The sequence below is a fragment of the Camelina sativa genome, chromosome 19 (assembly GCF_000633955.1).
Source record: "Camelina sativa cultivar DH55 chromosome 19, Cs, whole genome shotgun sequence".
Taxonomy (NCBI): domain Eukaryota; kingdom Viridiplantae; phylum Streptophyta; class Magnoliopsida; order Brassicales; family Brassicaceae; genus Camelina; species Camelina sativa.
In genome coordinates, this window is record NC_025703.1 from 3,356,586 (window position 1) to 3,382,480 (window position 25,895).

The window sequence follows — 25,895 nt, forward strand, 5'->3', positions numbered from 1 at the left end:
AAACCTTGAAAAACTTTTTTATTTATGGCCTTCCAGATTGCCTATAAAATTCATGGTAATTGAAGAAGTTGATCAGGATCACCCTATTGAGAGGCATCCCTCCAAAAAACAAAATTCAAATTTGAGTACACCGACTCATATGGAAAACTCTCTGACGAGACCGAAGTCGGAGATAAATCCTAAACTTCACACGAGCAAGGACATTAAAAGAAAACGTGATTAATAGTCTTAACTGTAGAATACTTTTTATACGAAATATCGCATTGAACACCTCAGTGTATTTATTTACTTTTATAGATAATTTTTACTTACTAAAAATATTTATTTTATATTTTTTATTAATTTTTTTTACCCGCACATCGAAAGTTCCTAATCTAGAGTTTGGTAAACTTAGAAAGAGATTAAACTTTTATATCTTGTGGGTAAATAATACGTACGTGTAAAAAGGAAGATATATATTTCCAAAAAAAAAGGAAAAATAGAAAAAGATTATATACTAAAAATGGTCGTGGTACGGAAGAGACGGTGGCGCGTGGAGGCGGGAGAGGAGCGTGTGTAAATTAGAAAAAAGAGAGTAAAAGAGCCAAAAGAGAAAAAGAGAAAAAAAAAGCACACTTTCACTTCGTGGACCCATTTGTCCCTCTCATCCTCTCCTTCTCTCTTGCTCTCCTTCGAACCCTAGACAAACAAAAATCACGCATTTTGCACTGTAAGTTCGCTGAATCCCGTTCTTCTCTCTCTCTCTCTCTCTCTCCGTTGGTTTCCCGAGAAAATCAAAAGTTGGGTTTTTTTTTTTTGTTTTCTGTCACTCAGATCAAAGAGAGCTTAAATTTCGGATCTCTCTCTCTCTCTCTCTCACACACAGCTGTCGCTTCGGTAGGTCTTTTCCCCCCTTTTCATTTCCTTCTTCATCAATCAGAATTGAGAAATGATTTCGATTTTTTTCTCGAATTGATTCCCACTCTGTGTAAACAACAACTACCAAAACAAAAAAAAAAATGCTTTATGGTGAATTGTATTGGGACTTTTGTGCAGAGCAAACTAGGATGAGCAGAGATCATCCTCCTGAGCCTCTTGATTTCTTCATCTGGACTGTTGAGGTCTTTTATCTCTCTCTCTCTCTCTCTATCCACTCCCCCCCTCTTATTTGTTTGAATGATCAGTTCATTTCGGCATGTTTCTTTGATTGAGCCACCACTTCAATTAGACCTGTTCTTGCAGATTCCTTGTTATTCATTCAGCCTATTTTTGATCTGAATTCAACACAATTTTTATCCTTTTACTACTGAATTCAATCCAATTTGATCTGATTCTCAGGTATGTTTGCCTATGTTTTTGTTTGTTGGAGATCCAATTACTGGGGACTTCTTCATTCATCAATACTTTTGTTTTTTTCTGTTTTATTGCTCTTGTTTGTATTCTGGTGGTTATTCCAAGAACAAATCTCACATTAATCGTGTAATTCCACCTTTGATTGCTACTATTACATCCCTGCAATTACTGTGTTACCTCTAGCTATCGACCAAACTCAAGTCCCACTTAGTGGTCATTTACTTCACAACGTCTTTTTTTTTTGTCCCCCTAGTCCATTGGAGATCTGTGTTTGCTAATGATGTAAATTATACTCAGTAAGTAGTTTTACCTCAAGGGTGAATGCTGGATGGAGATTAGCTGATGATTACCTGATATGAATAATAGTTTTTTTTAAGTTGCTCTGCAATAGATAAATAGAGTTAGTCCACTCATATAGAGAAGCTGGAGGGAGGTTAGGTGTTGCTGATTGGTTTTGTTCGGTCAGATGCTATTATGGATTATATATATCCTGCTCATTTGTAAAGCGGAGTTCTTTTTCTTCAGGATGTCGGGTCTTGGCTCGAGGAGATTAACCTTGGGAGCTACCGCCAGATTTTCAAAGAAAATGGTGTCAATGGAGAATATCTAGAAAGCATGTCTGTGTTTACAACCGAACAGATCCTTCACTTCATAAGGAGGCATCACATGAAGTGGGGAGACTTCATCACCCTCTGTAAAGAACTCAGAAGGATTAAAGGTTCTCTTTCTCTCTCCCTCTCTTCCTCCTCTCAGCTTTACTCGCTGCATGAACTTTACTAAGGAAATAACTGTGTTTTTATTTTTATTTGACAGTGGCTTGCTTGAAAGGTGAGCAAAGAGTCCGACGGCCGTGGTGGGCACCGTCTTGTCTCTCGGTAGTCTTTGTTAAGGCAGCTAAACGCAACCGACAGTCTCGTGTTGTATCTCTAAAGCTTGAATCTTGACATTAAACTTTGGCTGTTTTATGTACGTACTTGTCTCTCTTCTCTTCTCCTCTTATTTTTCTTTTTTTTCTTTGGTTTGGGTTTGTTTGTGGCACATGCACTAGGAAGAAACAAACTCAAGCCAAAAAAAGCTGTTTGGCTTGGTAAAATCTTGCAAGGGAAAACAAAATTATGCGTTTTTGTATTTTGGTGTATACAAAGCTTTGCTCTCAGATACTTAACTGTGGCTTATGCAATATTTATGTGACAGAGTCAGATAATAGTGCGAGTAATCCGAAAGTAGTAATTTAATTATATGTAATGTGGAAAACCCAAGCGATAACGAGAGTAGATTAAGAAACAAAACTTATGACATTTTGGACATGTCCCAACAAATTAACATGTTGCAATGATTTTGGACACTAAAGTGTATATAGGTACAAACTTATTCAGTAGACATCGGTGGTTAACATTTTCAGAAATAGCATCAACATTAATATTGTTCTTGGAAACGGAACGAAATAGTATTCAAATTTCAAACATTCTCTTGGTCCAGATTTTCCGAGAAATGAGATGGAGACGTTGGCATTTTGCTCATTACATGTTCCCCTTTGGATATTAGCACTTTTAGTATCCTTTAGGACGAATGAAGAACAGATGGTATGTTTTTATACAAGCAGTCTACTGTATATGCATAATATCGTGCATAAATGGCAATATGCATATGTTTAAAAGTGTTCCTTTTCCGTTTCCACTAATTGAATCGCAGATGGGCGATACGTCGATACCCTTACTAAAACGAAAGAGATGTTCAAACAACTAACTACTTCATACTTGTTATCACTTCAACTTTGATTGAAGTTTTGTTGGTAATGTCCAATCAAACCGTTGATCTATGTCACTGCAGCTGGACTAATGACATTTTTGGTCGGATTTCTTGTACTAACACATTTCGTGATGCGATTTAATAGTGCTGTGATTTTGGTACATGTCTTTGTTGGTTTGTCATTTGGATGCTGGTGTCTTTTCTTTCTAGCTATTTTCCAAAACAGACACTTTTGTTTACCTCCAATTCACTTAAAACGGTTCGGCTAAATTGAATAGCTCTGAAATCAATCCGGTCAACTACTGAATTACGGTTGAACCGGAATCAATCCGGTCAACTACTGAATTACGGTTGAACCGGAATCGCTCGCAGGGACGGAGAGGATTTAGAGAGTGACGGGTAATTAATTACCGAAAATGCCCTTCAAGTCCAGAAGCTTCGCCCTTTGGCCTAAAAACCCTACTAAAACCCAATTAATCTCGCAACTCATCATCAATCTCAGTGCCTTGCTACCAAAATCGAAGTCGTCCCAATCCCTTTCTTCTCCTCCGAATCTCCAAGTTTGCGACTATGATTAGGCTCTCTAAGCGTTCCGTGTCTACCCTTCTACGAGCCGGTGACCGAAGCTTCCGTGTTGCCGCCGCAGCTTCCTCCATCTCCCGCTCTTCCCCATCTGCCACGGTATTCACTTCTGTTCCCCTCATTTCTTCGACGCTTTTGGGATTTTTACTTTTTGAGTATTGGGTCTCGATCGATTTAGTTGCTAATTGGCTTTCGTATGATCGGATGATAAATGTAAATGTACCCAAAAGCCTGAGAGATGTCACACTCAAAAGTAGAAATCATCTCTAAATTACACTGTGTGATTGGATTACTTACTGTTCCCCTCCTTTTTCTTGTTTTAGGGCGTCAAGAGAAGTGGCACTGAATCGAGATGGTACTCATCATCCTTAACCAATGGTACTCAATCTACTAGGTCCTTGGCTCATTTGAACATGAAAACCAATTGGTTTATGGGACACCGGAATGAAACCAGTGCAGCAGCTTCAGATTCTTCCTCTCAGGCTCCTCCACCGGCTGAGAAATTCGAGTATCAAGCTGAAGTACGTCTGATCTTTGTGTCTTCTCGATTTCTTGTTTTGTGATCATAATTGTGTGTGTCACTCATGTTTGGATAAACTGCAGGTTAGTCGCCTCATGGACCTTATTGTTAACAGCTTATACAGCAATAAGGAGGTGTTTCTTCGCGAGCTTATTAGGTAACCTTTATTTATTTATCCTTTTGCGTTTTGTATGGTCATTTGTGTTGTGGACACATAGTTGGTTTGTTGGTAATCTGTATTATTCTTTGATTTGTTGTTCAACAGCAATGCTAGCGATGCACTGGATAAGCTGCGTTACTTGAGCGTAACTGACTCCGAGATTGCAAAAGATACTCCCAATCTTGATATACGCATCTATGCAGATAAGGAGAATGGAATCATAACTCTCACGTAGGTCTTATTGTTTTCTGCTTTGAATGTGTAAATTTTGTTTTGAGCAACTGCGAATAGATAACTAATATGCTTTCTTTTTTCACTTTGTCAGTGATTCTGGTATTGGTATGACACGGCAAGAACTAGTTGACTGTCTTGGGACAATTGCACAAAGTGGAACTGCCAAATTCATGAAGGCTTTGAAGGTCTTACTTATTTCTCTTATACTCTTATTTCCCAAAACATATTCATGGAACCACTGGATCAACTAAGCATTGTTGTAATGATTTCAGGATAGCAAGGATGCGGGTGGTGACAACAATTTGATTGGTCAATTTGGTGTGGGGTTCTATTCAGCATTTTTGGTTGCAGATCGGGTAAGTTCTTATGTTGTCACGTCTGTAGATTACTTTTATTGATATACTCACCTTCCCACCAACTCAATCGTGTAATACATATATATATATATATATATATATATATATATATATTTTTTGAAGGTAATTGTGTCCACCAAGAGCCCTAAGTCGGATAAGCAATATGTATGGGAAGGAGAAGCAAATTCAAGCAGTTTTACCATTCAGGAAGATACAGATCCACAATCTCTCATTCCTAGAGGAACTCGTATTACTTTACATCTTAAGGTTTGTTTTGCTTTGACACTTACTTTGTAGCTCAATCCCGAGTATTTGTTCCCTCATGAGACCTGACATCCTAAATTTTCTCTACTTTTTTTACAATACAGCAAGATGCCAAAAACTTTGCAGATCCTGAGCGGATTCAGAAGCTCGTGAAAAACTATTCTCAGTTTGTTTCTTTCCCTATTTACACCTGGCAGGAAAAAGGAATCACAAAAGAGGTATGCTCATCAGGATTGGCAGATATCTGAAACTAAAATATTTGTTCTTTTCTTTCAGATACAACTAATATAGTTATCTTATTACCTGGCTTTGTCTATTTGGTTCTCTCTTTTGCAGGTTGAGGTTGAAGATGATCCAAATGAGTTAAAAAAAGATGACCAAGATGACCAAACTGAGGTATACGTGTTTCTTTTTGCTTGTTCTGAGAATTATCTTGATCAGCAGCAGGATAATATCTTAATATGCATCAGAGAATAGCTAGATGTATAAAAATAGTAGGCTTATAGTTGGTGACTATTTTTCTTGTAACAGAAAAAGAAGAAGACCAAGAAGGTTGTTGAGAGATACTGGGATTGGGAGCTTACGAATGAGACACAACCAATTTGGGTAAGGACTGCTCGAATTATTTTTGCGTGCACTCTAAATCAGCAAATAGAATCGATTTAACAGTATATTTCATTTATTGCAGCTGCGAAACCCTAAGGAGGTGACAACACAAGAATACAATGAGTTTTACAGAAAAGCTTTCAATGAGTATTTGGACCCATTGGCATCTTCCCATTTCACAACAGAGGTACTTATGAGGGAAACATCTGTTGAGTTGGAGAATTCCATTAAACAACCGAATATTTATGCTTTGTAACACGATCCACAAAAATAATATAATGTTCTTAAATTCTTATATTGGCAATCCTCTTATTCTAGGGCGAGGTCGAGTTTAGGTCTATCCTTTACGTGCCACCTGTCTCACCAACGGGGAAGGATGATATAGTCAATCAAAAGACAAAGAACATAAGGCTCTACGTCAAACGAGTTTTCATCTCAGATGACTTTGATGGGGAGCTGGTGAGAAAAGTTTCTTTTCGTGTGGTGCAAATTTCTTTTCAGAAACCTGTGGTTTTCATTTTATATTAATAACAACTTTTGCGGTGTTTGTGGACAGTTTCCTCGGTACTTGAGCTTTGTTAAAGGTGTTGTGGACTCGCATGATCTCCCACTTAATGTGTCCCGTGAAATTCTTCAAGAAAGTCGCATTGTAAGTGCTAATATCCAATTCTTATGCAAAGCTTTTCTCAGATATGTTCTGTTTTTGTACAAGTGCAGTGTTATCTTACGCTTACGGTTTTGTATTGCGTCTCCAAGGTGCGGATAATGAAGAAACGCCTCGTGAGGAAAGCTTTTGATATGATTTTGGGCATATCCTTAAGTGAAAACAGAGAAGTATGCTTCAGTACTCTTGTTCCCCTTTGCTTACCGTTTGTTTTATTTACCCTTTTAAAAATCACTGCTATGTTCTGGTGATGATGTTCCTGACAATATTTTTACTTTTGCAGGACTACGAGAATTTTTGGGATAATTTTGGCAAACACTTAAAACTGGGGTGCATAGAGGACCGTGAAAACCACAAGCGCATAGCTCCGCTGCTTCGATTTTTCTCCTCCCAGAGTGAGAATGACATGATCAGCTTGGATGAGTATGTTGAGAACATGAAACCTGAACAGAAAGCTATATATTACATTGCTTCCGACAGCATTACAAGTGTGAAGAATGCACCTTTTCTCGAGAAGATCCTTGAGAAGGGACTTGAGGTATGTGTTCTTCTGAATGGGGACACGTTTTGTTCTTTGTTGCAAATATTCGTATTAGCTCAGAGGTGATTGACATGCTTTTCTTTGTCTTGTGAACGTAGGTACTATTTTTGGTGGAACCTATTGACGAAGTTGCCATACAGAGCTTAAAAGCTTACAAGGACAAAGATTTTGTAGATATCAGCAAGGAAGACTTGGATCTAGGCAAGTGTTTGATGCAGTTCCCTTGATTTAACAGGTCCGGTAATCTCACTTCATTGTATAATAACAAATTATGGCTATGATCTTGTGCTGATAGGAGACAAGAACGAGGAGAAAGAGGCGGCCGAGAAAAAGGAGTTTGGGCAGACTTGTGATTGGATAAAGAAACGATTGGGTGATAAGGTTGCCAATGTTCAAATATCCAACCGTCTTAGTTCTTCCCCTTGTGTTCTGGTATCTGGTAAATTTGGATGGTCAGCCAATATGGAGAGGTAAGATCTAAACCACTTTCCGAAGTAAGGACTTGCTTTCTCCCTTATTTTCTCCTGGTTAAATAACACAGAATACTTTATCTCGACAGGCTAATGAAGGCACAATCAGCTGGTGACACAACAAGCCTCGAGTTCATGAAAGGGAGAAGAGTTTTTGAGATCAATCCCGACCACTCGATTATCAAGAACATAAATGTGAAGTCACCCTTCATAATCACTAGCTATCATTATAAATCTAATAGCCGCCTTTTAGTGTTGACTTGGTTTTATGTTTCACTGCGCAGGCTGCTTACAAGAGTAACCCAAATGATGAAGATGCAATGAAAGCCATAGATCTTATGTATGATGCAGCACTAGTTTCTAGTGGGTTCACGGTGAGTATTTACACTAAATCTTTCTTTTTGTTAGTCTCTAGAAATGAAATGGGTAAAGATTGGTAGTTGTGGTTTCTCAATATGTACTACAGCCGGAGAATCCAGCAGAGCTCGGTGGGAAGATATATGAGATGATGGGTATAGCACTTTCCGGGAAATGGTCAAGCCCTGAGGTGCAGCCACAGCAACAGGAGATGGCACATTCTCACAATGAAGATACTTTCGAAGCTGAAGTGGTTGAACCAGTTGAAGTGGATGGGAAGAAATGAACAGAAGCCTAACGTTTATGTCCCCGGCAATGATTCTCATCATAATTCTTCTTTTTATTAGAAGTAGCAGCAGAAGTAGAATCCTAAAAAGTCTAAATTGAGCAAACAAAAGGCAATATGAGCCAATGATAATCTCTGTTCGTTGTTTTAAGAGATTGAGAATGTTGAGCTTATTTTTTGTTTAGTATACGTTGATCCTGGTCGGTATAATTTAATAACCGTTAACCTCCTCAGTTGGGAGTGTGTTTTTTGAAAAAATATCTTTTTCGATTTCTGTCTAAAACAATTGGGACATTTGGTAATCGTAATTTAAATATAGGGGGGCGTTGTTTGCGATGAATTGAATTGGTTAAGACTTTGTTTGGACACAAACCGTTGAACACGTTTCTAAAGTCAACACAAGTGGAAGGTTACCGGTTGGCCAGGTTAACCGTTAGACATAAAAGAACTGCCAGCTGTATGTTTTTTTTTGTTTTTTTTGATAGAAAGAAAAAAAACGTTTTACCTTTCCCTTTGGGTTTCTCACGGTGTCTTAGTTCGTCCTCTGCGTCTCATAACGTCTCCCAGTCGTCTCTCCGGTGAGTCCTTATGTTTCCGGTCCATTTTCCGGCGGTCTTTCGCCATTCATCTTCTTTCTGTTTGGTGCTTTCTTTTTTGTTTGTCTGAGGAGTATATTTGGATGTTTTGGTTGTTGAAAGTTCGAGGCTGGTCCTAATATTTAGGTGATAGAGTGAGTCGATAACTTTCGAGATCGAGTTGGATGCGTAGTTTTTGAGGGTTTATTTAGTGATGACCGTGTTATTTTGTGCTGGGTTCTTGCAAGATTCTCTGTGTGTTTGACTTTTCTAGCGTTCAATCTACGAACCAAATAAATTCGAGCAACTTTGTTTGGTTTAGCGCATGCTGCTTGGTGTTACTCTCTCCTGTGTTTTGTGTTTTTTTTTTGAGCTTTCAAAAGTGATTGATCTCAGCTCAATTTGAACCTAGGATGTAGTTTTTTTTTTGGTCTGTCGGTGGATATCTAGGGATTTGGCAAAATGATTAGGGCTTTCCTGAATTAGAACTCATAACTTCATTTGATAAGAATACAATAAAAGGCACTTGAGTTTGATTGTGAGAGCTGTTTGTTAGTTAACCGCAATTGCATACTGAATTGTTTCAGGCTTGAAATATATGAGTAGGCATGCCATATTTAATCGTTTTAAGATCATAAATGCATCATCTTAGATTGTCTGGTTCCACATTTACCTGTTCTTTCTTCTTGTAGTGTTCTGTAATGTGTAGTTTAATTGTAGTTTTGTCTTGTTCTCAGTATCTTCCCATGAATCTAACGTCGACGTGATTTCAGTGTTTGCAGCACTAACTTGATGGGCACATCATCTGGATCCAATCTTCCACACCAAATGCTACCACCACGTCAACAACTACAAACTTCTCTCTCACTTGTGTCTTCGGATCCCCACTTGCCACGATCTAATTCCGCCGTTGTGCGTGAATCCCCAGCTGAAAGTGCTAGCTCTCAAGAGACTTGGCCAACCTCTAAATCTATTATGGGAAACAAGACAGAGAGCGGTAAGTCAGTCCCTGACTCTCATGACCAACTTGTGATCCGCCATGTTTCCATTGCCGATAAGGTATCACTACGGGACATAGCTAGAGAGAGAGTGGAGGCAGTCGCTGAGAGAATGCACCGGTTACCAGAAGAGTATCTTGAGGAGTTAAAGAACGGCCTCAAGGCTATCCTTGAGGGTAATGGTTCTCAGCCTATAGATGAGTTTATGTTTCTGCAGAAGTTTGTTCAGACGAGATCTGATTTAACTTCAAAGACACTTGTCAGGGCTCACCGAGTGCAGCTTGAAATCCTTGTGGTTATTAACACTGGAATCCAAGCATTCTTGCATCCAAACTTCAATCTCTCTCAAACATATCTCATCGAGATCTTTGTGTACAAGAGATGCAGAAACATAGCCTGCCAGAACGAACTCCCGGCTGATGGTTGTCCCTGCGAGATTTGCGCTAATAGGAAAGGCTTCTGCAACCTGTGCATGTGTGTAATCTGTAACAAGTTTGACTTTTCGGTTAACACATGCCGCTGGATTGGCTGCGACGTGTGTTCTCATTGGACTCATACGGATTGTGCAATTAGGGATGGAGAGATTTCCATGGGAGTTTCTGCCAAGAGTGTATCTGGGATGGGAGAAATGCTGTTCAAGTGTCGAGCGTGCAACCATACTTCTGAATTACTGGGCTGGGTTAAAGATGTGTTTCAGCACTGTGCACCTAACTGGGATAGGGAGTCTTTGATGAAGGAACTTGACTTCGTGAGTAGGATTTTCCGTGGAAGCGAAGATACAAGAGGCCGGAAGTTATTCTGGAAGTGTGAGGAACTTATTGACAAGATTAAAAGTGGACTGGCTGAAGCAGCAACAGCTGCCAAGTTGATACTGGTGTTTTTCCAAGGTAAACCAGCCTCGCTACTGTTGAATATATAATTATAATAAAGGGTTACTCATTTTAGTCTTGACCGTTTTTTGTGTGTGAAGAAATTGAATTGGACTCTCCAAAGAGCCTTGAAAGCGGAGAAGGTGGGGGGACTATAGCACCTCAAGATGCATGCAACAGAATTGCTGAAGTAGTAAAGGAAACACTGAGGAAAATGGAAATAGTGGGTGAGGAAAAGATGAGGATGTACAAGAAAGCGCGAATGGGGCTTGAGGAATGCGAGAGAGAGGTGGAAGAGAAAGCAAAGCAAGTGGCGGAACTGAAGATGGAGAGGCAGAAGAAGAAACAACAGATAGAAGAGGTGGAGAGGATAGTGAGGCTGAAGCAAGCAGAGGCAGAGATGTTTCAGTTAAAGGCTAACGAGGCGAAAGTGGAAGCAGAGAGATTAGAGAGGATTGTAAAAGCGAAAAAGGAGAAAACGGAAGAGGAATACGCGAGTAACTACCTGAAACTGAGGCTGAGCGAGGCAGAGGCAGAGAAAGAGTATCTGTTTGAAAAGATAAAAGAGCAGGAAAATGGCGGTGAGGCGTCACAAGCAGTGATGTACTCAAATATCAGAGAAATGCTTCATGGATACAATGCATCGTCGTCGCCAAGGGTAGATCCAAGATCAAACCAACGAAATCCTTTCAGGTCCAATCCTTCGTAAAATGTTTGTATTTGTCCCTCTTTGTTTGTATCCAAAAATCTTCGAATCAATTAAGGTTGGATTTGTGTGTGAAGAAAGCATTGTGGTCACTGTATTCAACATTATCACAGGATTGTTGCTGTGTTGGCCAGTGTTGGGTCCAAAAAATCTCATGCAGTCGCTTTTTCACACAAAAGTGTTGTTGCCAAAATCTCATTACTTAAAACTCAGATTTAGAAAATTGGACTTTAAAAAGAAAACGTTTTGCATAAGAGTAAGATCCTCAATGTTTTGGTTATAATAACGATTTTTATTTCTCACGGGGGTAAATAGTGTAATATTCCGGAAACTAAAACGCGTTAACAATCAGATTGATTAATAATAATCCTCGCCGACGCAATCATCATCGTATCTCTACCATCGTTTTGTTTTTCCTGTGTACCCAAAAAAAACCAAACAAACCCTAGAGTGTCCGAATTCTCGATAAAGTTCCGTCGGATCCTAAAATCCAATTCGTAAGTTTTCAAATTCGCGTGTTTCTGATTCAAGATGTTTCGCTCGCCTGGCCATTCTCCGCGGCAGATTTCTTCACTATCGCCGTCTTCTTATTCCGATGATACCCTACGGTCGGCGCCTCGAAGTTCCTCTTCATCGGAGATCATTCCCCGGAACCCTAGAAAACGAATGAGAGTTCTCGACGAGGACGCGTATGTGGAAGCAATCGAGAAGATCATCGAGCGAGATTACTTTCCAGATATAACTAAGCTTAGGGATCGGCTCGATTGGATCCAGGCTGTGAAAACACGTGACCCGATTCAAATCCGAGACGCCCAGTTGAAGATTATCGAAAGACGTGGGAAGAAGCCCAATCATCATCATCAGGTTGGGGACACGGAGGGTAAAACTCAAACTCCTGGATCTACTTTTCTGAGAAATTGCACTCCTTTAGATGAATTTGATGGTAAAACCCCTAGAACCCCTGGTGTCTCTGGTAGAGAGTTCCCTGGTGGTGGTGAAGTAGATGTTGATGATGATGGGGATGAAGATATAGATCTTGACTTGTCCTTGGATGAGTTCTTTAGGAGATATACAAGTGAGGATAACGATAGCTTTTCCAAGATTCTTGAGAAGGTGAATAGGAAGAAGAAGGAGAGGTATGCTTTTCTCCTTGAAGGTGAAAAGGAGGATGGTAAATTGATTGAGGATGTTAAGAGAGATAGGATTACAGATGGGTATGGTACATCTGATCAGCCACCGAGCACTTTAGAAAGTTGGAAGTATACAGCAAAGAATCTTCTCATGTACCATCCAGCTGATAGGGGTGAGGCGCCCTTAACCGAGGCCGAAAGGGCTGTGAGGTTACTTGGATTGACAAAGGAGATTGTGAAAGGGAACACTCGTTTTCATGGGAAGACTATGGATTCTAGGCCAAGAGAAGATGGTTCTGTTGAGATTCTCTACACTCCAATCGCAGGTTCTTCCCCTATGCACATCTCCGGTAGGGACAGAGACAAATCTAAGAGGTATGATCTCGATGATTTAAGGAAAACCCCAAACCCTTTCTATGCGGAATCAGATAAAAGGGCAGATAATGGGTATAGTTTTGTTAGAACGCCTTCTCCTGCACCAGGTCTTGATGAATCACCCTTTATAACGTGGGGTGAGATTGATGGGACACCAATGCGCTTAGATCCCGAGGATACACCTCTTGATATTGGTGGTAGTGCTGATGGACCGCACTACAACATTCCAACTGCACCTGCCAGAGACGTTAGGGCACATTCATTATCAAGGGACGCATCACGAAAACTGAGAGAGAGATCAAACAGTATGTTTAAGAAACCACCGTTGCCATCTCCTCATCGAAGTGGAAGTGCAAGTCCAAATGTTAGGACACTTTCACCCGCTGCTCAGAAGTTCTTCAGAAAGGCAATAGCTAAATCGTCTTCTACTGTTGATGAGAGCCTTCGTGCAAGTTATCGTGGATCGAGTCCTCGTGGAGCAAGTCCTGGTGCTGTGACTCCTAAGAGTGTGAGAAGTGTTTCAAGATTTGGCAAAGATGGGACCAGCTCAGAGACAAGGTCACCTTGATGGTGCGAATGTTATGATTATCTGTTGTTGAATGCTTTGGTGCTCACAGAAGCAACAAAGAGACTTCTTCTTTTACTACATTTAACTTGTGCCAAGTGCTGTTTTAACACTTTTTAAATGGAATGATGCTGTTTTATCTTTCTGTAATTTTGATTTCCACCGCTGCTCTTTTCTCTTAGGAGCTCCTTTGTGTTCCCAGGCTATTTTATCGCCCTTCAATGTTTAAACATCATCAATATATCCGATTCAAGCTTCTTTGTAGGTGCCCTCAAGATTGTTCTCTCTTCAATTTTTGATGCTGAAATTATCTGCATCAAGCATCCCCCTCAAGAGTTTGGAATTGGTTGAGGTTAGCTAAGTATTTATGTTTCTTTAAACTAGACTGAGGAGACAGAATTGATGCAAGCAGAGTTTTATTCTTCACTTTATGCGGAGACAGAATCGCTATAACAAGAGTTTCAATCTTCACTTCAGCATGAAGTAGACATAAAAGTCTGGATTCAGGATCTGATGAAAGAAAAGATTATGTCACACAGCAAGCTCTCATTATCAGAATTACAAATCCTACTCGAGAAACCAAATGGTCTTGGAAAGTATGAGAGAATTCATGAACCCTTTAGACCAACTAACAGGTTTGTATTTAACAGTTTGGTAGACATTGCCAGTAGAAAGAAAAACATGAAACATGAGCCGGAGGCTATGGAGAAAGCACCAAATTTATATTTATGTACAAAAGATCACAAGTGTTTTTCAAAGACAACAACAATAAGGAGAGAGAAACCCAGACCAGTAAAACAAAACAAGAAGAAGATGAAGAAGAAACTTTCACTATAACATATGTTACATGATACACATATCATTTATAGTTTAGATGATAGCAGCAGCAACACAGGATTCAGCTCTTGCCTTGTCAGCATGATCCAACACTTTCTTGGATGTTTTCATAACAATATGATTAGTGATGTAATGCTTGCGACAAACAGGCATATAGACATCAGCTCCACCAATAAGCTCGGTTCTGGTATCACAAGTCTTTCTCAAAGTGAAGAAAGCTTTCTGTCCACAAACCTCACACCTTGCAGTTAGCTTTGTCATAGAATCAGCTATTGGTATAACATCAAGTACAGCACCAAAGCTCCTCCTGCGTATAGAAGGAAGATCACATCCACGTTACAAGTCAAGTCAACAAAATCGGTAAGTGAAAAATATCAAAATCACAGCTTTAAAAAATAGGATCAATCAAGCACACCTTAAATAGTCACCGTCAAGGCCTGCAACGATCACAGTTTTACCATCATCATCAGCGGCTTTGCAACAAAACTCATAAAGATCTCCAAAGAACTGAGCCTCATCAATACCAATCACATCAAGCTGCCAAGAGAAACACACAATCTCAATGCAGATCCTTGACAATCAAGACCAGAACTGAAATTACCAAGAAACCCATAGTTTTTGTTTTGGTTTTAGTTGACCTTGTTATAAGCATCAAGTCCGAATTTATCAGGAAATGACATGAGATCTGGAAGAGCCCAACAAGGGAATCCAATTCCATCATGTGTCACCACCGAATCTTTGGCGTATCTCGTATCTTTACTCGATTTCAGCATCGCAACACTTCTGCTTTAACACAAAAAGACCCAAGTTCAGAAAAAAATTACTCAGATTTCTAAATTGTAAAATTCGAATCCAAAGATCTGACAAGTTAAAAATCAAGTTTTACCTTCCGTCACTGATCTCTGACTTGATTCGGCGGAGAAGAGAGGTCGATTTCCCAGAAAACATAGGACCCATGATAACGTGAACAGAACCGGACCCGCGACGCCCCTGATCGGAAAAAACATCTCCGACGATGTCACTGCCGAAGGTTTTGAGCAAAGTCGAAGATTTGAGGGTCGCCATGGCAGAGACTAGTGGGAGTGGGGATGAAGATTAAAAAAAAAAAAAAAAAGAATGTGAAAGGTTAAAACTTGTTTGTGGGTTTTCAATAGAGCGATAGTGAATAGGTTGTGGAAGAAATGCATATAAAGACGGACGGAGATGTAGAGGTTGAAGAAGGATGAAGAAAAGTGTGGGAGAGAAGATTCGTCAAAGATAAGGGTTTTCAAAAAAAAGAAGAAAAAAAATCAAATTTTTTTTGGGTGGGCGCCGTTTAAATTTTTTACATCTTGGAGGGAAACATTTTTTGAGCCAATTTTTTTTTTTATTTAACTCTTTTTTTAATTAAGCGCTATAGCACTAGAAACTAGGTACTAAAAATAGATAGTATTTATTTTTTGTTGCCCTATATAGTAGCTTAAAAATATAATTACCGTCTTTATTTTCTGTTATATACACTTATATGTGTCTGTTAATTAATATAAACATTAAAATGTTATTTTTTATAAAAGTGAATATTGTTCAGAAAGCCGTAATATTTGAGACAACAACTTTTTGTAGAACTTCTGTATATTTTTACACATCATTTATACTCATGTACTTCTTCTTCTTCATCCCTTTTTTTTTTTTTTTTTTCTGTCAACATGAGTCTCTTCTTCTGAGGTCTACAAACCCATCGTTTTTGTATTCTTTAAAATGTGGGCTTAAGCCCAAAACACTAAAGAGGGTTTTTGTTGGCCCTATGATGATGAACATGTTCACAACCTTCTTCTTCAAGTGTTTTTCCATCAGAGCCAGCCACACTAATAATAAGTAATAAGCACATAAATAGTTCATTGCTTCTAGGCTATTTTCGAATCTGAAGTAGCAGCATCACCTTCTTCATGTATAAAGCTTCTTCATAGTAAGTGCTTTTTTTTCCGATCACCTAAATCATGGTCGCTCGTAAAAAAAAGTAGTGTTCCTAAAACCGAAATGAACATTGATGGAATATATATACATTTTCATCACCAGGCCAGAGTACTAGGTTAACTCAATTTGATGGTGGTAATTAAAAACTCAAAAAGAAAAAAAAAAGTACAGCACTAATTAGGTTTAAATTATAAAGACAAGAAGCTTAAAATCATCCAAATCAACAAGAACTCAATTTGCAAGAATAAAAACAGCCTTAATTGCAAGAATAAAAAGGAAGACATACTTAATTGCATTTTTTTGTTATTAATAATACATATTAAGTTTGGTTTTATTGACACAATCCTAGTTTTTGTTTTTAGGATATACTTACTAAGTGTATATATATATAAAGATAAAAATTCCACAAAAATAAAAAAAAAATCTAAATATTCCAAGTCATTAGTAATAAATATATTAAAAATAAATAATAAAAATAAAATATCCGTGTAATAAATTGAAGAGAAAACCAAACTCCGAGTTTTCCTTACAGCAAAAAAGAAAAAAAAAGAAGAAGCTTTTTGTAATGTGAAAACATATATATAAAAAAATAATCAGCAAAAAATAAATATATATGTAAGATAGTAAAAGTAAGAAAATTTCCTTACAAAACAATGTAATGTGTAATATATATATATATATATAAATAGAGACATATCTTCTTCATCTTCTTCTTGCACACAACACATCCGAAAAGCCTTTGTCTTTCTTCTCTCTATCATCTCTCTCCTTCTCCTCCTCTACCAAATAAAAACTCTCTCTTTCTCTCTCTCTAAAATACATAACTAATATATATATATATATATAAATACCTCATCATCAAATCAAGAGCGCGTCCCTGCGCGTCGTCAGTATGTTATTATAGACGCCATTGAAATTGTGTTAAATCGGGTTTGATTCGGATTGCACAAAAACTCTTTTTTTTTTTTTCCCTAATTCTCTCATCTTCTTCTTTCATTTCTTCTTCTTCTTCTTCTGGGGAAGAGGCAGTTTAAAATTATGCCCTCTGTTCAAATCGTGCCTATCCTCCTCAGATCTTATTAGTCTACGAGATTCGGCATCTGGGTTTTATTCTTCTTCTTCTTCTTCTTATTTGGTGGGTTTCTTTTTTCTTTTTTTTTAATCTATTTTATGAATCTGCTTTTCATCAATCAATCATCTTTTTGATCTGAGATTTACCCCGTCTTCTTCTTCTTCTTTTGATTGTTGTTTGCTTTAATCCGATCAAACTCTTCTGGCAATAGATTGATTCTCTTAATTGTTATTGCTTGATGAAGGATCTGTTGTTTTCTAGATTCAATCCGTTAATCTGATTTACGTTTTTTTTTTTAAGTCTTTGTAAAAAAGATGTTTCCTTTTGATCAGATTTTGAAATATCTGATTGATTCCAATCATAAACCAAACAATTAAACTAAAAAACCAAAACTTGTTTTATTTATTTATTGAGGTTTGATCTGAAAGCAGAACTGATTGAATTCCTTTGTGTGTGTGTGTGTGTGTGTGTGTGCAGCAGAGAGAGAGAGAGAGAGCAAAATGCAATCGGATAATGGAAAGCTTTTCATCGGTGGGATATCTTGGGACACCAATGAGGAACGCCTCAAGGAGTATTTCAGCAGTTTTGGTGAAGTGATCGAGGCTGTCATCTTGAAAGATCGTACCACTGGTCGTGCCCGTGGCTTCGGTTTTGTTGTCTTTGCTGATCCTTCTGTTGCTGAGATTGTTATCACCGAAAAGCATAACATTGATGGCCGTTTGGTAATGTTCCTTTCCTTTTCCTACAATGTAACTTGTTTTCGAAGCTTCCTTTTCCAATTTAGCCTTCCCTAGTTCCCATTTGCTACCTGATCAACCACTATTGTAACTGGATCAATCACTTTTTGATTGGATTTTTTTGAGAAGAAGTTGAGTGGTTTACTTACTTATATATGTTTGATCCTTGGCGGCAGGTCGAAGCTAAGAAAGCTGTTCCCAGAGATGATCAAAACATGGTTAATAGAAGCAACAGCAGCAGCATCCAAGGTTCTCCCGGTGGTCCAGGTCGCACTAGGAAGATTTTTGTTGGAGGATTACCTTCTTCCGTTACAGAGAGCGATTTCAAGACTTATTTTGAACAGTTTGGGACAACTACTGATGTGGTTGTTATGTATGATCACAACACACAAAGGCCTAGAGGTTTCGGTTTCATAACCTACGATTCCGAGGAGGCCGTTGAAAAGGTATTGCTCAAGACGTTCCATGAACTAAATGGTAAAATGGTTGAGGTTAAGCGAGCTGTTCCAAAGGAGTTATCTCCAGGTCCAACTCGCAGCCCGCTTGGTGCAGGTTACAGCTACGGAGTTAATAGGGTCAATAACCTCCTTAATGGATATGCTCAAGGGTTTAATCCTGCAGCAGTTGGAGGCTATGGACTTAGGATGGATGGTCGTTTCAGTCCTGTTGGTGCTGGAAGAAGCGGTTTTGCAAGCTTTAACTCTGGCTACGGGATGAATGTGAACTTCGAGCAGGGATTGCCCACAGGGTTCACTGGAGGTACAAACTTCAATGGCAACGTTGNCGTTACAGAGAGCGACTTCAAGACTTATTTTGAGCAGTTTGGGACGACTACTGATGTGGTTGTTATGTATGATCACAACACACAAAGGCCTAGAGGTTTCGGTTTCATAACCTACGATTCCGAGGAGGCCGTTGAAAAGGTATTGCTCAAGACGTTCCATGAACTAAATGGTAAAATGGTTGAGGTTAAGCGAGCTGTTCCAAAGGAGTTATCTCCAGGTCCAACTCGCAGCCCGCTTGGTGCAGGTTACAGCTACGGAGTTAATAGGGTCAATAACCTCCTTAATGGATATGCTCAAGGGTTTAATCCTGCAGCAGTTGGAGGCTATGGACTTAGGATGGATGGTCGTTTCAGTCCTGTTGGTGCTGGAAGAAGCGGTTTTGCAAGCTTTAATTCTGGCTACGGGATGAATGTGAACTTCGAGCAAGGATTGCCCACAGGGTTCACTGGAGGTACAAACTTCAATGGCAACGTTGACTATGGCCGAGGAATGAGCCCTTACTACATTGGTAACACAAACCGGTTTGGTCCTGCGGTTGGCTATGAAGGGGGCAATGGAGGAGGAAACTCATCCTTCTTTAGTTCGGTTACACGGAACCTTTGGGGAAACAATGGTGGTCTTAACTACAACAACAACAACACTACAAACTCAAATTCCAATACATACATGGGGGGATCATCAACTGGGAACAACACACTTAGTGGTCCATTTGGCAATTCGGGAGTCAATTGGGGTGCTCCTGGAGGAGGAAACAATGCTGTTAGTAACGAGAATGTCAAGTTTGGTTATGGAGGAAACGGTGAATCTGGTTTTGGGTTGGGAACCGGTGGTTATACAGCAAGAAACCCAGGGGCTAACAAGGCAGTACCATCGTCTTCATTCTCTTCTGCCTCGGCAACCAACAACAGTGGTTACGATGCAGCAGGACTCGCAGAGTTTTACGGGAATGCTGCAGTTTATAGTGATCCCACATGGAGATCACCAACTCCTCAGGCAGAAGGGCCTGCTACTTTTAGCTATGGGATTGGAGGAGGGGGTCCTTCTTCAGATGTTTCAGCTAGAAGTTCATCTCCAGGTTACGTTGGCAGTTACAGTGTGAACAAGAGACAATCAAACAGAGGTAATTGAGTTTAGAGTAATTTTTTTGCTTTTAACATGTGATTCTATGATTAGACAATGCCATGAACAAACGGTGGTGTAGGGTCTTGAACTACGGTGCATTTCAGTCTGTAGAACACTTGCATATCACTAAGTGCCTCAGAAAGAGAAACTTGTTTGCATACAGAAACAGTAGCACTGTTTTCTAGTTCATCAGTTGTGATCATTTACAGGAGAAAAGTTTGTTTATTTCCATGCTTTAGATTATGCGCTTGTGGAACTAGGAAAGTAGGTAAATTTTATTTGTTGCTGACACCAGACTCTCTAAATAGTCTAGTAAACGTGTGATGAAGAAACCCAATTGCATGACTGGTTTCTTATGGCTCTTCTTATAGCTCTGAATTATTTTTCCGGTTTTTCGCTTTTTGGTGTTGCAGGAATTGCTACTTAGTACAATCGTTTTTGTTTTACCACGATATTGTAGGCGAGCCATCACGGTGAACGATCTGTGTCTTTTGGCGAATCTTTTAGATTATCTTCTCCTTCATACAAATTATGCCCATGAGGACGAAACTTGATCATATCATCAATCAGCTAGAGCTAACCAGAGAATCCCGCAGATTTTTCTGTCATGGTTTGGTTTTCTAAATTCATTGTTCCTCCTAGGCTATTTCTGCTTTCTTTCTTCTTTTTTTTCTTTCTATTTTTGTTTTCTTTATTTCTTTCAACGAGGGATAGAAGAAACTGTATCTGTCTCTGGCGAGGCGGTAATACATAAGAAGAGTTCAAAACCAAAAAAAAAAAAAAAATGATCCTTCTTCCTCAGTTTTCTTCATTGTCATGTAATGGTTCTTCTTTCTTCTTCTTCTTCTTGGGGGTTATGGTTAAGGTTTGTGTTTTGAGGCAGATTTGTACTAGAGTTTAAGTTTCTTTTGTTTTGTCGTTTTTTTTTTTAAGTCTTTTGTTTTTGATAGTGTGAGATATGGAAAGAGGATTTAGCCATGTAGGGCTTTCGAGAATAAGTCTTTTTATCACTATGAGATTATTTTGTTCTCAAGCTGTTTGTATGTCTTATGCGAACGCAAGCAAAACTCGTTTCTGTTGATGTACTTCTATTTTATAGAAACTATATTTTTATGTTTTCTTCTTGATTTCTCTCTTATTCTATCTTTTCTTTTCTCTTACTCTTAGTCTCAAATTCTCTTTTTTTCAATGGTAATATATATACTCTTAATCCATGATGATCTGTGAGCAGTTTTTTCACTAGCTAGTTCTTATGATTCTTAATATGATTATTTGATATAGGTTGATCTTCCATTTTTGTTATTCTCTCCACGATTTATTGTACCTTAACTGTTTTAACTTTTAAGTCCAAAGATCATTCTGATAATAGATTGCATTAACGCTTGGAAATTAGGTATGTTAACCCAAAAAGAAGAAAGTACAGGTTTGTTTACGTAAAGTAAAAGTACTATTATGATATGTGAGTTTTTAAATCCTTGAGTAACATAAGTTGGTGTTAGTCTTCGCATAGAATATGGAATAGGTAAATTGATCCAATGCATCTAGAGTCTAGACAATGTATTCGATAAACTGATTTAGTTAATGAATGAGACGAATAATTTATTTTGGCGAGAAAATAAAAATATTTTCGGGTTGAAGACTATTTTAGATGAAATTTAACTATTGTCACTATATTAGCTACACCCGCTGCAAACTAAAAACTTCTATTACTCTATCAATGAATCTACATGAAATATTTTAATCCATGCATGATACGTCTATTAAACATTTTTCAGTTTCCTAAACTGAGACAATTTTAGGAAAAATAATAAATTGTGTTACAGACCAGTATTTTCTTACATGAAAGCTGTCTCAAATTAAGGAGAGCTCATCAGCAACCAATGATTCACTATGTTTAGTTGAGAGACCAAATTAAATTCGAATTCTTTCACTGTTATTTTATTTCAATCATAGTTGATTAAAAAAAAAAGAATCCACGGGTTAGCAAGATTAGTTTAAGTTTCGGTCTGGATCCTCCTGACTCCAGTTACAAAAGAAAATGAAAAACTTAGGAGCCAAGTCAACACTAACCCGTCGTAAACCTAAACCACAACGGAACGGAAGGTTCACTTACACATTATTTACACACCAAAATTTAAAGTGGCTTTTAACGTGAATCTCGACACCAATGATCCGGCTTGTCATTTAGCCGAACCATAGATAATTAATGGGACATTTTAGTACTGACTAAATTATAACTTTCAACAGAGCAAATTAAAAGAATATTTTTTTTTTTGGGTCAAATTGGGCAAAATGATGCATTCATATTCTCGAGTTAAATAAAATGAGAGCATACATCATAGACCATAGTTTTGGTATAGAGATAAAAATATTAAATTGAATGGGTGTAAAATAATTCGAGCTTCTACATATTGGGTCCCTTGGTCACGGGAGCACTGCAAGCTTTAGGGTTCTGAGTTCCCAAAAGCTTGGGGCTGACGTTTGAGCACTGGAAAGTGGCTGGACCATCCGCTCCAGTGTATTTGATATCAACGTTTCCAATCTCGACGTTCTGGCACGGATATCCCTTGCTGCAAAGTAGCTTCACCGCGTCCTTGTTCCCTGATGTTCCTCTGATATTCTTGAAGCTTATGTTCACCAACTTAATCGTTGATGGTTTCTGAAAATCACAAAAACAACATTTAAAAAATCAGAATCATGCATTGGATAAAATTTCTATATATCAGGTCGAAACCTACACTAATTAACCATAAAATTTGCTAGGTACTAGCTAGCTAGATAGAGATCTATCCAAAATTTATGATGAAGATACATACTTGCTTGTTGCACTGGTTCCAAGGGCAGTACTCTTGGTCAATGAGGATTGGGTTGCTGACGTTCTTGACAATGATATCCTGGAAATGGATATCGGAGGCGGTGGTGGAACAAGCTGCAGAAGGCCATGTCTTGATCCTTAGTCCGTTGTCAGTCTGTTGGAGGGTACAGTTGATGATCCTAATGCCGCTAACATCTTGCTCGTGTCCGTACCTTCCAAGGCTTCCGACACTAATTCCGTGTCCCGGACCGCATGTAACTTTCTCGACGTGAAGGTTCTTCATCCCATCTCCGACGGAGATGCAATCGTCTCCGGTGGAGATGAAAGAGTTAAGGATCTTGACTCCGTCACTTCTTCCCAAATGGATCCCATCAGTGTTGGGACTATCTTCTGGAGCGATGATCTTGATGTTATTCATGGTCATGTTCTTTGCTCCCAGGACGTTGATGTGGAAGTTCTTGGCATCAATTGAGGATATATCTTTGATCTCAGAGTTCAACACGAAATCAAACCTTATACTCTGTAAAAACAGAACAAATAACATCAGTAAGGCAAAAACACATGATAACTTGGTAATTAATATAATTTGAAAATCTCCAAAGGGGTGTTAAAGACAGAAGCACATACGATGGGAAGTTTCTTGCACTGGAAGGTCTTGTGACAGTTATTGACCCTCCAAGATGCGTTACCTTCACCGTCGAAGGCTCCACCTCCGTTCAACTTAAACCCATTGATGTTTCCGAAGACGACCCATTTATCCTTTCCTTGGATAGCGTTACCGTTAGCTTTGACAGTACCTTGAATGGTGACCTCGATTGGAGCTTTGCATGGACCCCTCATCTCGATCTCACCAAGCTTGAACTCTCCTTTTGGGATCACCACTTTGCTTGGGGACGGAGATTGGCATGCCGCTGTGAATGCTTTCAGAAGTGCCTGCATATTAGTGCAGTAAAACCCCAATTAAAGAGTTAATCCCAAAAAAAAAAAACTTTGGTTTTGTAGATTACTTGGAAAGCAAGAAAGGGAACTAACCTGAGTAATATCAGAACCTGACGATGAACCAATGGTGAATACCTCAGCATTGGCTGAAATTCGCAACAAACAGATAATAAAAATTGTAGAAACTCCAAAGTATGCACCCATCGTTTACCAAAAAAAAAAATTACTAAAATTACTATTTATTGTTTTATTTTGTTCTGTAATTTGATTAGTCTCATGTTTACATTTATATAGTGTATCGGGTAAAGAGTTGTTAAACTCTAATTTTAGAATTTTTCTCACCACCTCTCGTTTTTTTGGGTTGTTTGACCCATGTGTTTAGGAATTCTGATGTCTAATTTTGTATCTTGGACTAATTAAAGGATGAAAACTAAAATGTAAACAAAGGGACATTGTCATTAAAAATTGAATTTCTATATAAAGTATTCTAAATGTGGCCACGTTAATAGTTTTGGTATACACAAAGGAAAATGTAAAAGACTATTCAACCATTTTTATAAACATGTTAGAATATCTAATCATTATTTTGTAATCCTTTGTTTAACTTGTGTACCCTCCGAACCGTATTTACACGTATAGAAGTTTTATATATATTCGTGTTAATTGTGAAGATTTCATAGGGCATTCATTTCTAATAACACATAATTTCATAGAAAAACTAAAGTTATGTATGCATATTTTTACTTAATTTTAGACATTGAAAATTAAAATAATATAATGTTTAGCCAAATAAAATAATTTAAATTAATTGAATCAGAAGCATGCTGAAATATTATGTTCATGTTCATTAATTTATCAAAAAAAAAAGATATATTATGTTCATGTACTGATGTACGGACTTGTACCATCTATTTTGTGCATGTAAACCCACATGTACATACATACACGTGCTATCATGTGTGATGCGTTTCAAGGCATCAAGTAAAAAAGTACAACAACATGGTTGCTAGATTTTGGGGGAAGTTCCCAATTTAAGGTTTTATTGTACTTCGACTATCACCAGGTCGTATTTCTACGGTTACTTTTTACCGTCGCCGTCACACGTCCTACACTCGAGCTTTGAAACAGTTTTTTCGGAGGCATTCGTTCTTTTAGTTCGTTGTGTCAGACTACCTTTTTGTAACACGAATAAACGAATGGTCCAACATCACGCAAATCTCAAAGCATCTTCAAATCGATACGGCATTTGAATTACACGCGTGTGTGTGTCAGTGTGTTAAACTGGATAAAAACTGTCAAATTTTTTTTGTATGTATATATTAGTATGACATATAATATAACGAATTAAAAAAATTGACGGTGCATCTTCTAATTTTGTATGCCAAAATATTAGGCTTTTAAAAGAAATTCATATGCAAAAAGATATATTAAATTTTGTAGTTTTATCATATCTCTATATGCACACACACGTTATATATTGGCATCAAACAAGAAAAGTTAAAGAAAATCTTTTACATCTTTTTAAACGTCTTTGTGACTTTGGAAAAAAAATAAGACTGAAGAAAATTGGATGTGAAACTCCTAAATTAATATATGCTGTGAGATTTCTACATTTTACTTAGGTTGGGTCAATACTGGTGGGGTGTTACAAGCCTTTGGGTTCTGAACTCCCACAAGCTTAGGCTTTACATTTGAGCACATGAAAGTGGCTGGACCATCGCGTCCAGTGTACTCAATATTAATGTTTCCAACCACAACGTTCTCACACGGATAACCTTTACTGCACAATAGCTTCACTGCATCCTTGTTTGCTGATGTCCCTCTAATATTGGTGAAGCTTACGTCTACCAGCTTAATGGATGAAGATTTCTGCGAGTTATTTACAACACACGTTGGGAATTATAATCATATACTTGTTTTAGAAGAGGATAAATCCAAAGCACAGACTAATTATAAGGTTTGTCAGTTAGAATTACCACACTGGCTAGCACGGAAATATAGTTTATGGAATTCAATCCCTTTCTCCAATTTTGAAAATGATATATAGTCATATGGTGGCTAAAGTGGGACTCTAGTCTATCGCTATATGATTCAATATTAATAATATTATCATAAGAGACGTACTTGCTTGTTGCACTGGTTCCAAGGACAGTACTCCTGGTCGATGAGGATTGGGTTGCTAACGTTTTTAAGGATGATGTCCTCAAAATGAATACCGGAGGCGACGGTGGAGCAAGCCGCGGTGGGCCAAGTCTTGATTCTGAGGCCGTTGTCAGTCTCTTGTACGGTACAGTTG

At 38.3% G+C, this 25,895-nt stretch overlaps 8 protein-coding genes across 13 annotated transcripts in view; 5 read left to right on the plus strand and 3 right to left on the minus strand.

The window, feature by feature from the left end:
- On the plus strand, nt 603–2,534 carry LOC104764503. 2 transcript variants are annotated; one of them, XM_010488044.2, is made up of 5 exons: nt 603–709; nt 814–876; nt 1,036–1,100; nt 1,858–2,050; nt 2,146–2,534. In XM_010488044.2, exons 3-5 carry the CDS (start codon nt 1,047–1,049, stop codon nt 2,274–2,276), a joined length of 378 nt encoding a protein of 125 aa, XP_010486346.1. In that variant the 5' UTR covers nt 603–709; nt 814–876; nt 1,036–1,046; the 3' UTR covers nt 2,277–2,534. The 2 variants fall into 2 exon arrangements, with proteins under 2 accessions (XP_010486346.1, XP_019096258.1); XM_019240713.1 differs by lacking the exons at nt 603–709; nt 814–876 and having other exon boundaries at nt 909–1,100.
- Nucleotides 3,549–8,371, plus strand: LOC104764505 (heat shock protein 90-6, mitochondrial). The gene is made up of 20 exons (XM_010488045.2): nt 3,549–3,762; nt 3,987–4,184; nt 4,267–4,340; nt 4,449–4,574; nt 4,669–4,762; nt 4,850–4,933; nt 5,057–5,200; nt 5,302–5,415; nt 5,534–5,593; nt 5,729–5,803; nt 5,886–5,990; nt 6,122–6,262; nt 6,360–6,452; nt 6,560–6,637; nt 6,751–7,005; nt 7,107–7,209; nt 7,304–7,478; nt 7,568–7,673; nt 7,763–7,852; nt 7,945–8,371. Exons 1-20 carry the CDS (start codon nt 3,652–3,654, stop codon nt 8,119–8,121), a joined length of 2,403 nt encoding a protein of 800 aa, XP_010486347.1. The 5' UTR covers nt 3,549–3,651; the 3' UTR covers nt 8,122–8,371.
- On the plus strand, nt 8,592–11,422 carry LOC104764506 (protein OBERON 1-like). The gene is made up of 3 exons (XM_010488046.2): nt 8,592–8,699; nt 9,470–10,581; nt 10,665–11,422. Exons 2-3 carry the CDS (start codon nt 9,489–9,491, stop codon nt 11,270–11,272), a joined length of 1,701 nt encoding a protein of 566 aa, XP_010486348.1. The 5' UTR covers nt 8,592–8,699; nt 9,470–9,488; the 3' UTR covers nt 11,273–11,422.
- LOC104764507 (protein DGCR14-like) lies at nt 11,618–13,599 on the plus strand. The gene has a single exon (XM_010488047.2). It carries the CDS (start codon nt 11,801–11,803, stop codon nt 13,340–13,342), a length of 1,542 nt encoding a protein of 513 aa, XP_010486349.1. The 5' UTR covers nt 11,618–11,800; the 3' UTR covers nt 13,343–13,599.
- LOC104764508 (thymidine kinase a-like) lies at nt 14,041–15,399 on the minus strand. Of its 2 annotated transcripts, none has more exons than XM_019241275.1 (4): nt 15,063–15,399; nt 14,815–14,962; nt 14,592–14,713; nt 14,041–14,483 (listed from the first exon to the last, which is right to left on the minus strand). In XM_019241275.1, exons 1-4 carry the CDS (start codon nt 15,239–15,241, stop codon nt 14,210–14,212), a joined length of 723 nt encoding a protein of 240 aa, XP_019096820.1. In that variant the 5' UTR covers nt 15,242–15,399; the 3' UTR covers nt 14,041–14,209. The 2 variants fall into 2 exon arrangements, with proteins under 2 accessions (XP_019096820.1, XP_010486351.1); XM_010488049.2 differs by having other exon boundaries at nt 14,815–14,959; nt 15,063–15,389.
- Nucleotides 16,878–20,972, plus strand: LOC104764509 (heterogeneous nuclear ribonucleoprotein 1-like). 4 transcript variants are annotated; one of them, XM_010488052.2, is made up of 5 exons: nt 16,878–17,264; nt 17,679–17,923; nt 18,115–18,340; nt 18,818–19,843; nt 20,306–20,972. In XM_010488052.2, exons 2-5 carry the CDS (start codon nt 17,702–17,704, stop codon nt 20,320–20,322), a joined length of 1,491 nt encoding a protein of 496 aa, XP_010486354.1. In that variant the 5' UTR covers nt 16,878–17,264; nt 17,679–17,701; the 3' UTR covers nt 20,323–20,972. The 4 variants fall into 4 exon arrangements, with proteins under 4 accessions (XP_010486354.1, XP_010486352.1, XP_019097051.1 ...); XM_010488050.2 differs by having other exon boundaries at nt 18,115–18,245; nt 18,723–19,843; XM_019241506.1 differs by having other exon boundaries at nt 17,682–17,923; nt 18,115–18,245; nt 18,723–19,843.
- Nucleotides 22,195–23,854, minus strand: LOC104764510 (polygalacturonase). The gene is made up of 4 exons (XM_010488053.1): nt 23,693–23,854; nt 23,288–23,593; nt 22,662–23,180; nt 22,195–22,504 (listed from the first exon to the last, which is right to left on the minus strand). Exons 1-4 carry the CDS (start codon nt 23,801–23,803, stop codon nt 22,250–22,252), a joined length of 1,191 nt encoding a protein of 396 aa, XP_010486355.1. The 5' UTR covers nt 23,804–23,854; the 3' UTR covers nt 22,195–22,249.
- The window catches only part of LOC104767373 (polygalacturonase-like), a 3,780-nt gene continuing 2,893 nt past the window's right edge, over nt 25,009–25,895 (minus strand). The window contains exons 4-5 of the mRNA XM_010491410.2: nt 25,724–25,890; nt 25,009–25,468 (exon numbers count right to left, since the gene is read on the minus strand). Coding sequence (XP_010489712.1) covers nt 25,214–25,468; nt 25,724–25,890 — 422 coding nt within the window. The 3' untranslated portion in view covers nt 25,009–25,213. The remainder of the gene's footprint in view (nt 25,469–25,723; nt 25,891–25,895) is intronic.

Excerpts from the sequence above, each read along its gene's own strand:
- LOC104764507 (XM_010488047.2), top strand. The coding sequence starts at position 11,801 with ATGTTTCGCTCGCCTGGCCATTCTCCGCGGCAGATTTCTTCACTATCG.
- LOC104764506 (XM_010488046.2), top strand. The coding sequence starts at position 9,489 with ATGGGCACATCATCTGGATCCAATCTTCCACACCAAATGCTACCACCA. Across the intron at positions 10,582-10,664 it reads GATACTGGTGTTTTTCCAAG|AAATTGAATTGGACTCTCCA; the intron begins GTAAACCAGCCT and ends TTGTGTGTGAAG.
- LOC104764505 (XM_010488045.2), top strand. The coding sequence starts at position 3,652 with ATGATTAGGCTCTCTAAGCGTTCCGTGTCTACCCTTCTACGAGCCGGT. Across the intron at positions 4,763-4,849 it reads AATTCATGAAGGCTTTGAAG|GATAGCAAGGATGCGGGTGG; the intron begins GTCTTACTTATT and ends TAATGATTTCAG. Across the intron at positions 6,453-6,559 it reads TTCTTCAAGAAAGTCGCATT|GTGCGGATAATGAAGAAACG; the intron begins GTAAGTGCTAAT and ends TGCGTCTCCAAG.
- LOC104764508 (XM_019241275.1), bottom strand. The coding sequence starts at position 15,241 with ATGGCGACCCTCAAATCTTCGACTTTGCTCAAAACCTTCGGCAGTGAC. Across the intron at positions 14,714-14,814 it reads GACTTGATGCTTATAACAAG|CTTGATGTGATTGGTATTGA; the intron begins GTCAACTAAAAC and ends TTCTCTTGGCAG. Across the intron at positions 14,484-14,591 it reads CTTGACGGTGACTATTTAAG|GAGGAGCTTTGGTGCTGTAC; the intron begins GTGTGCTTGATT and ends TTCTATACGCAG.
- LOC104764509 (XM_010488052.2), top strand. The coding sequence starts at position 17,702 with ATGCAATCGGATAATGGAAAGCTTTTCATCGGTGGGATATCTTGGGAC. Across the intron at positions 17,924-18,114 it reads ATAACATTGATGGCCGTTTG|GTCGAAGCTAAGAAAGCTGT; the intron begins GTAATGTTCCTT and ends CCTTGGCGGCAG. Across the intron at positions 18,341-18,817 it reads CAACACACAAAGGCCTAGAG|GTTTCGGTTTCATAACCTAC; the intron begins GTTTCGGTTTCA and ends AAAGGCCTAGAG.
- LOC104764510 (XM_010488053.1), bottom strand. The coding sequence starts at position 23,803 with ATGGGTGCATACTTTGGAGTTTCTACAATTTTTATTATCTGTTTGTTG. Across the intron at positions 23,181-23,287 it reads AGTGCAAGAAACTTCCCATC|AGTATAAGGTTTGATTTCGT; the intron begins GTATGTGCTTCT and ends CTGTTTTTACAG. Across the intron at positions 22,505-22,661 it reads GGAACCAGTGCAACAAGCAA|AAACCATCAACGATTAAGTT; the intron begins GTATGTATCTTC and ends TGTGATTTTCAG.
- LOC104764503 (XM_019240713.1), top strand. The coding sequence starts at position 999 with ATGCTTTATGGTGAATTGTATTGGGACTTTTGTGCAGAGCAAACTAGG. Across the intron at positions 1,101-1,857 it reads TCTTCATCTGGACTGTTGAG|GATGTCGGGTCTTGGCTCGA; the intron begins GTCTTTTATCTC and ends CTTTTTCTTCAG. Across the intron at positions 2,051-2,145 it reads AGAACTCAGAAGGATTAAAG|TGGCTTGCTTGAAAGGTGAG; the intron begins GTTCTCTTTCTC and ends TTTATTTGACAG.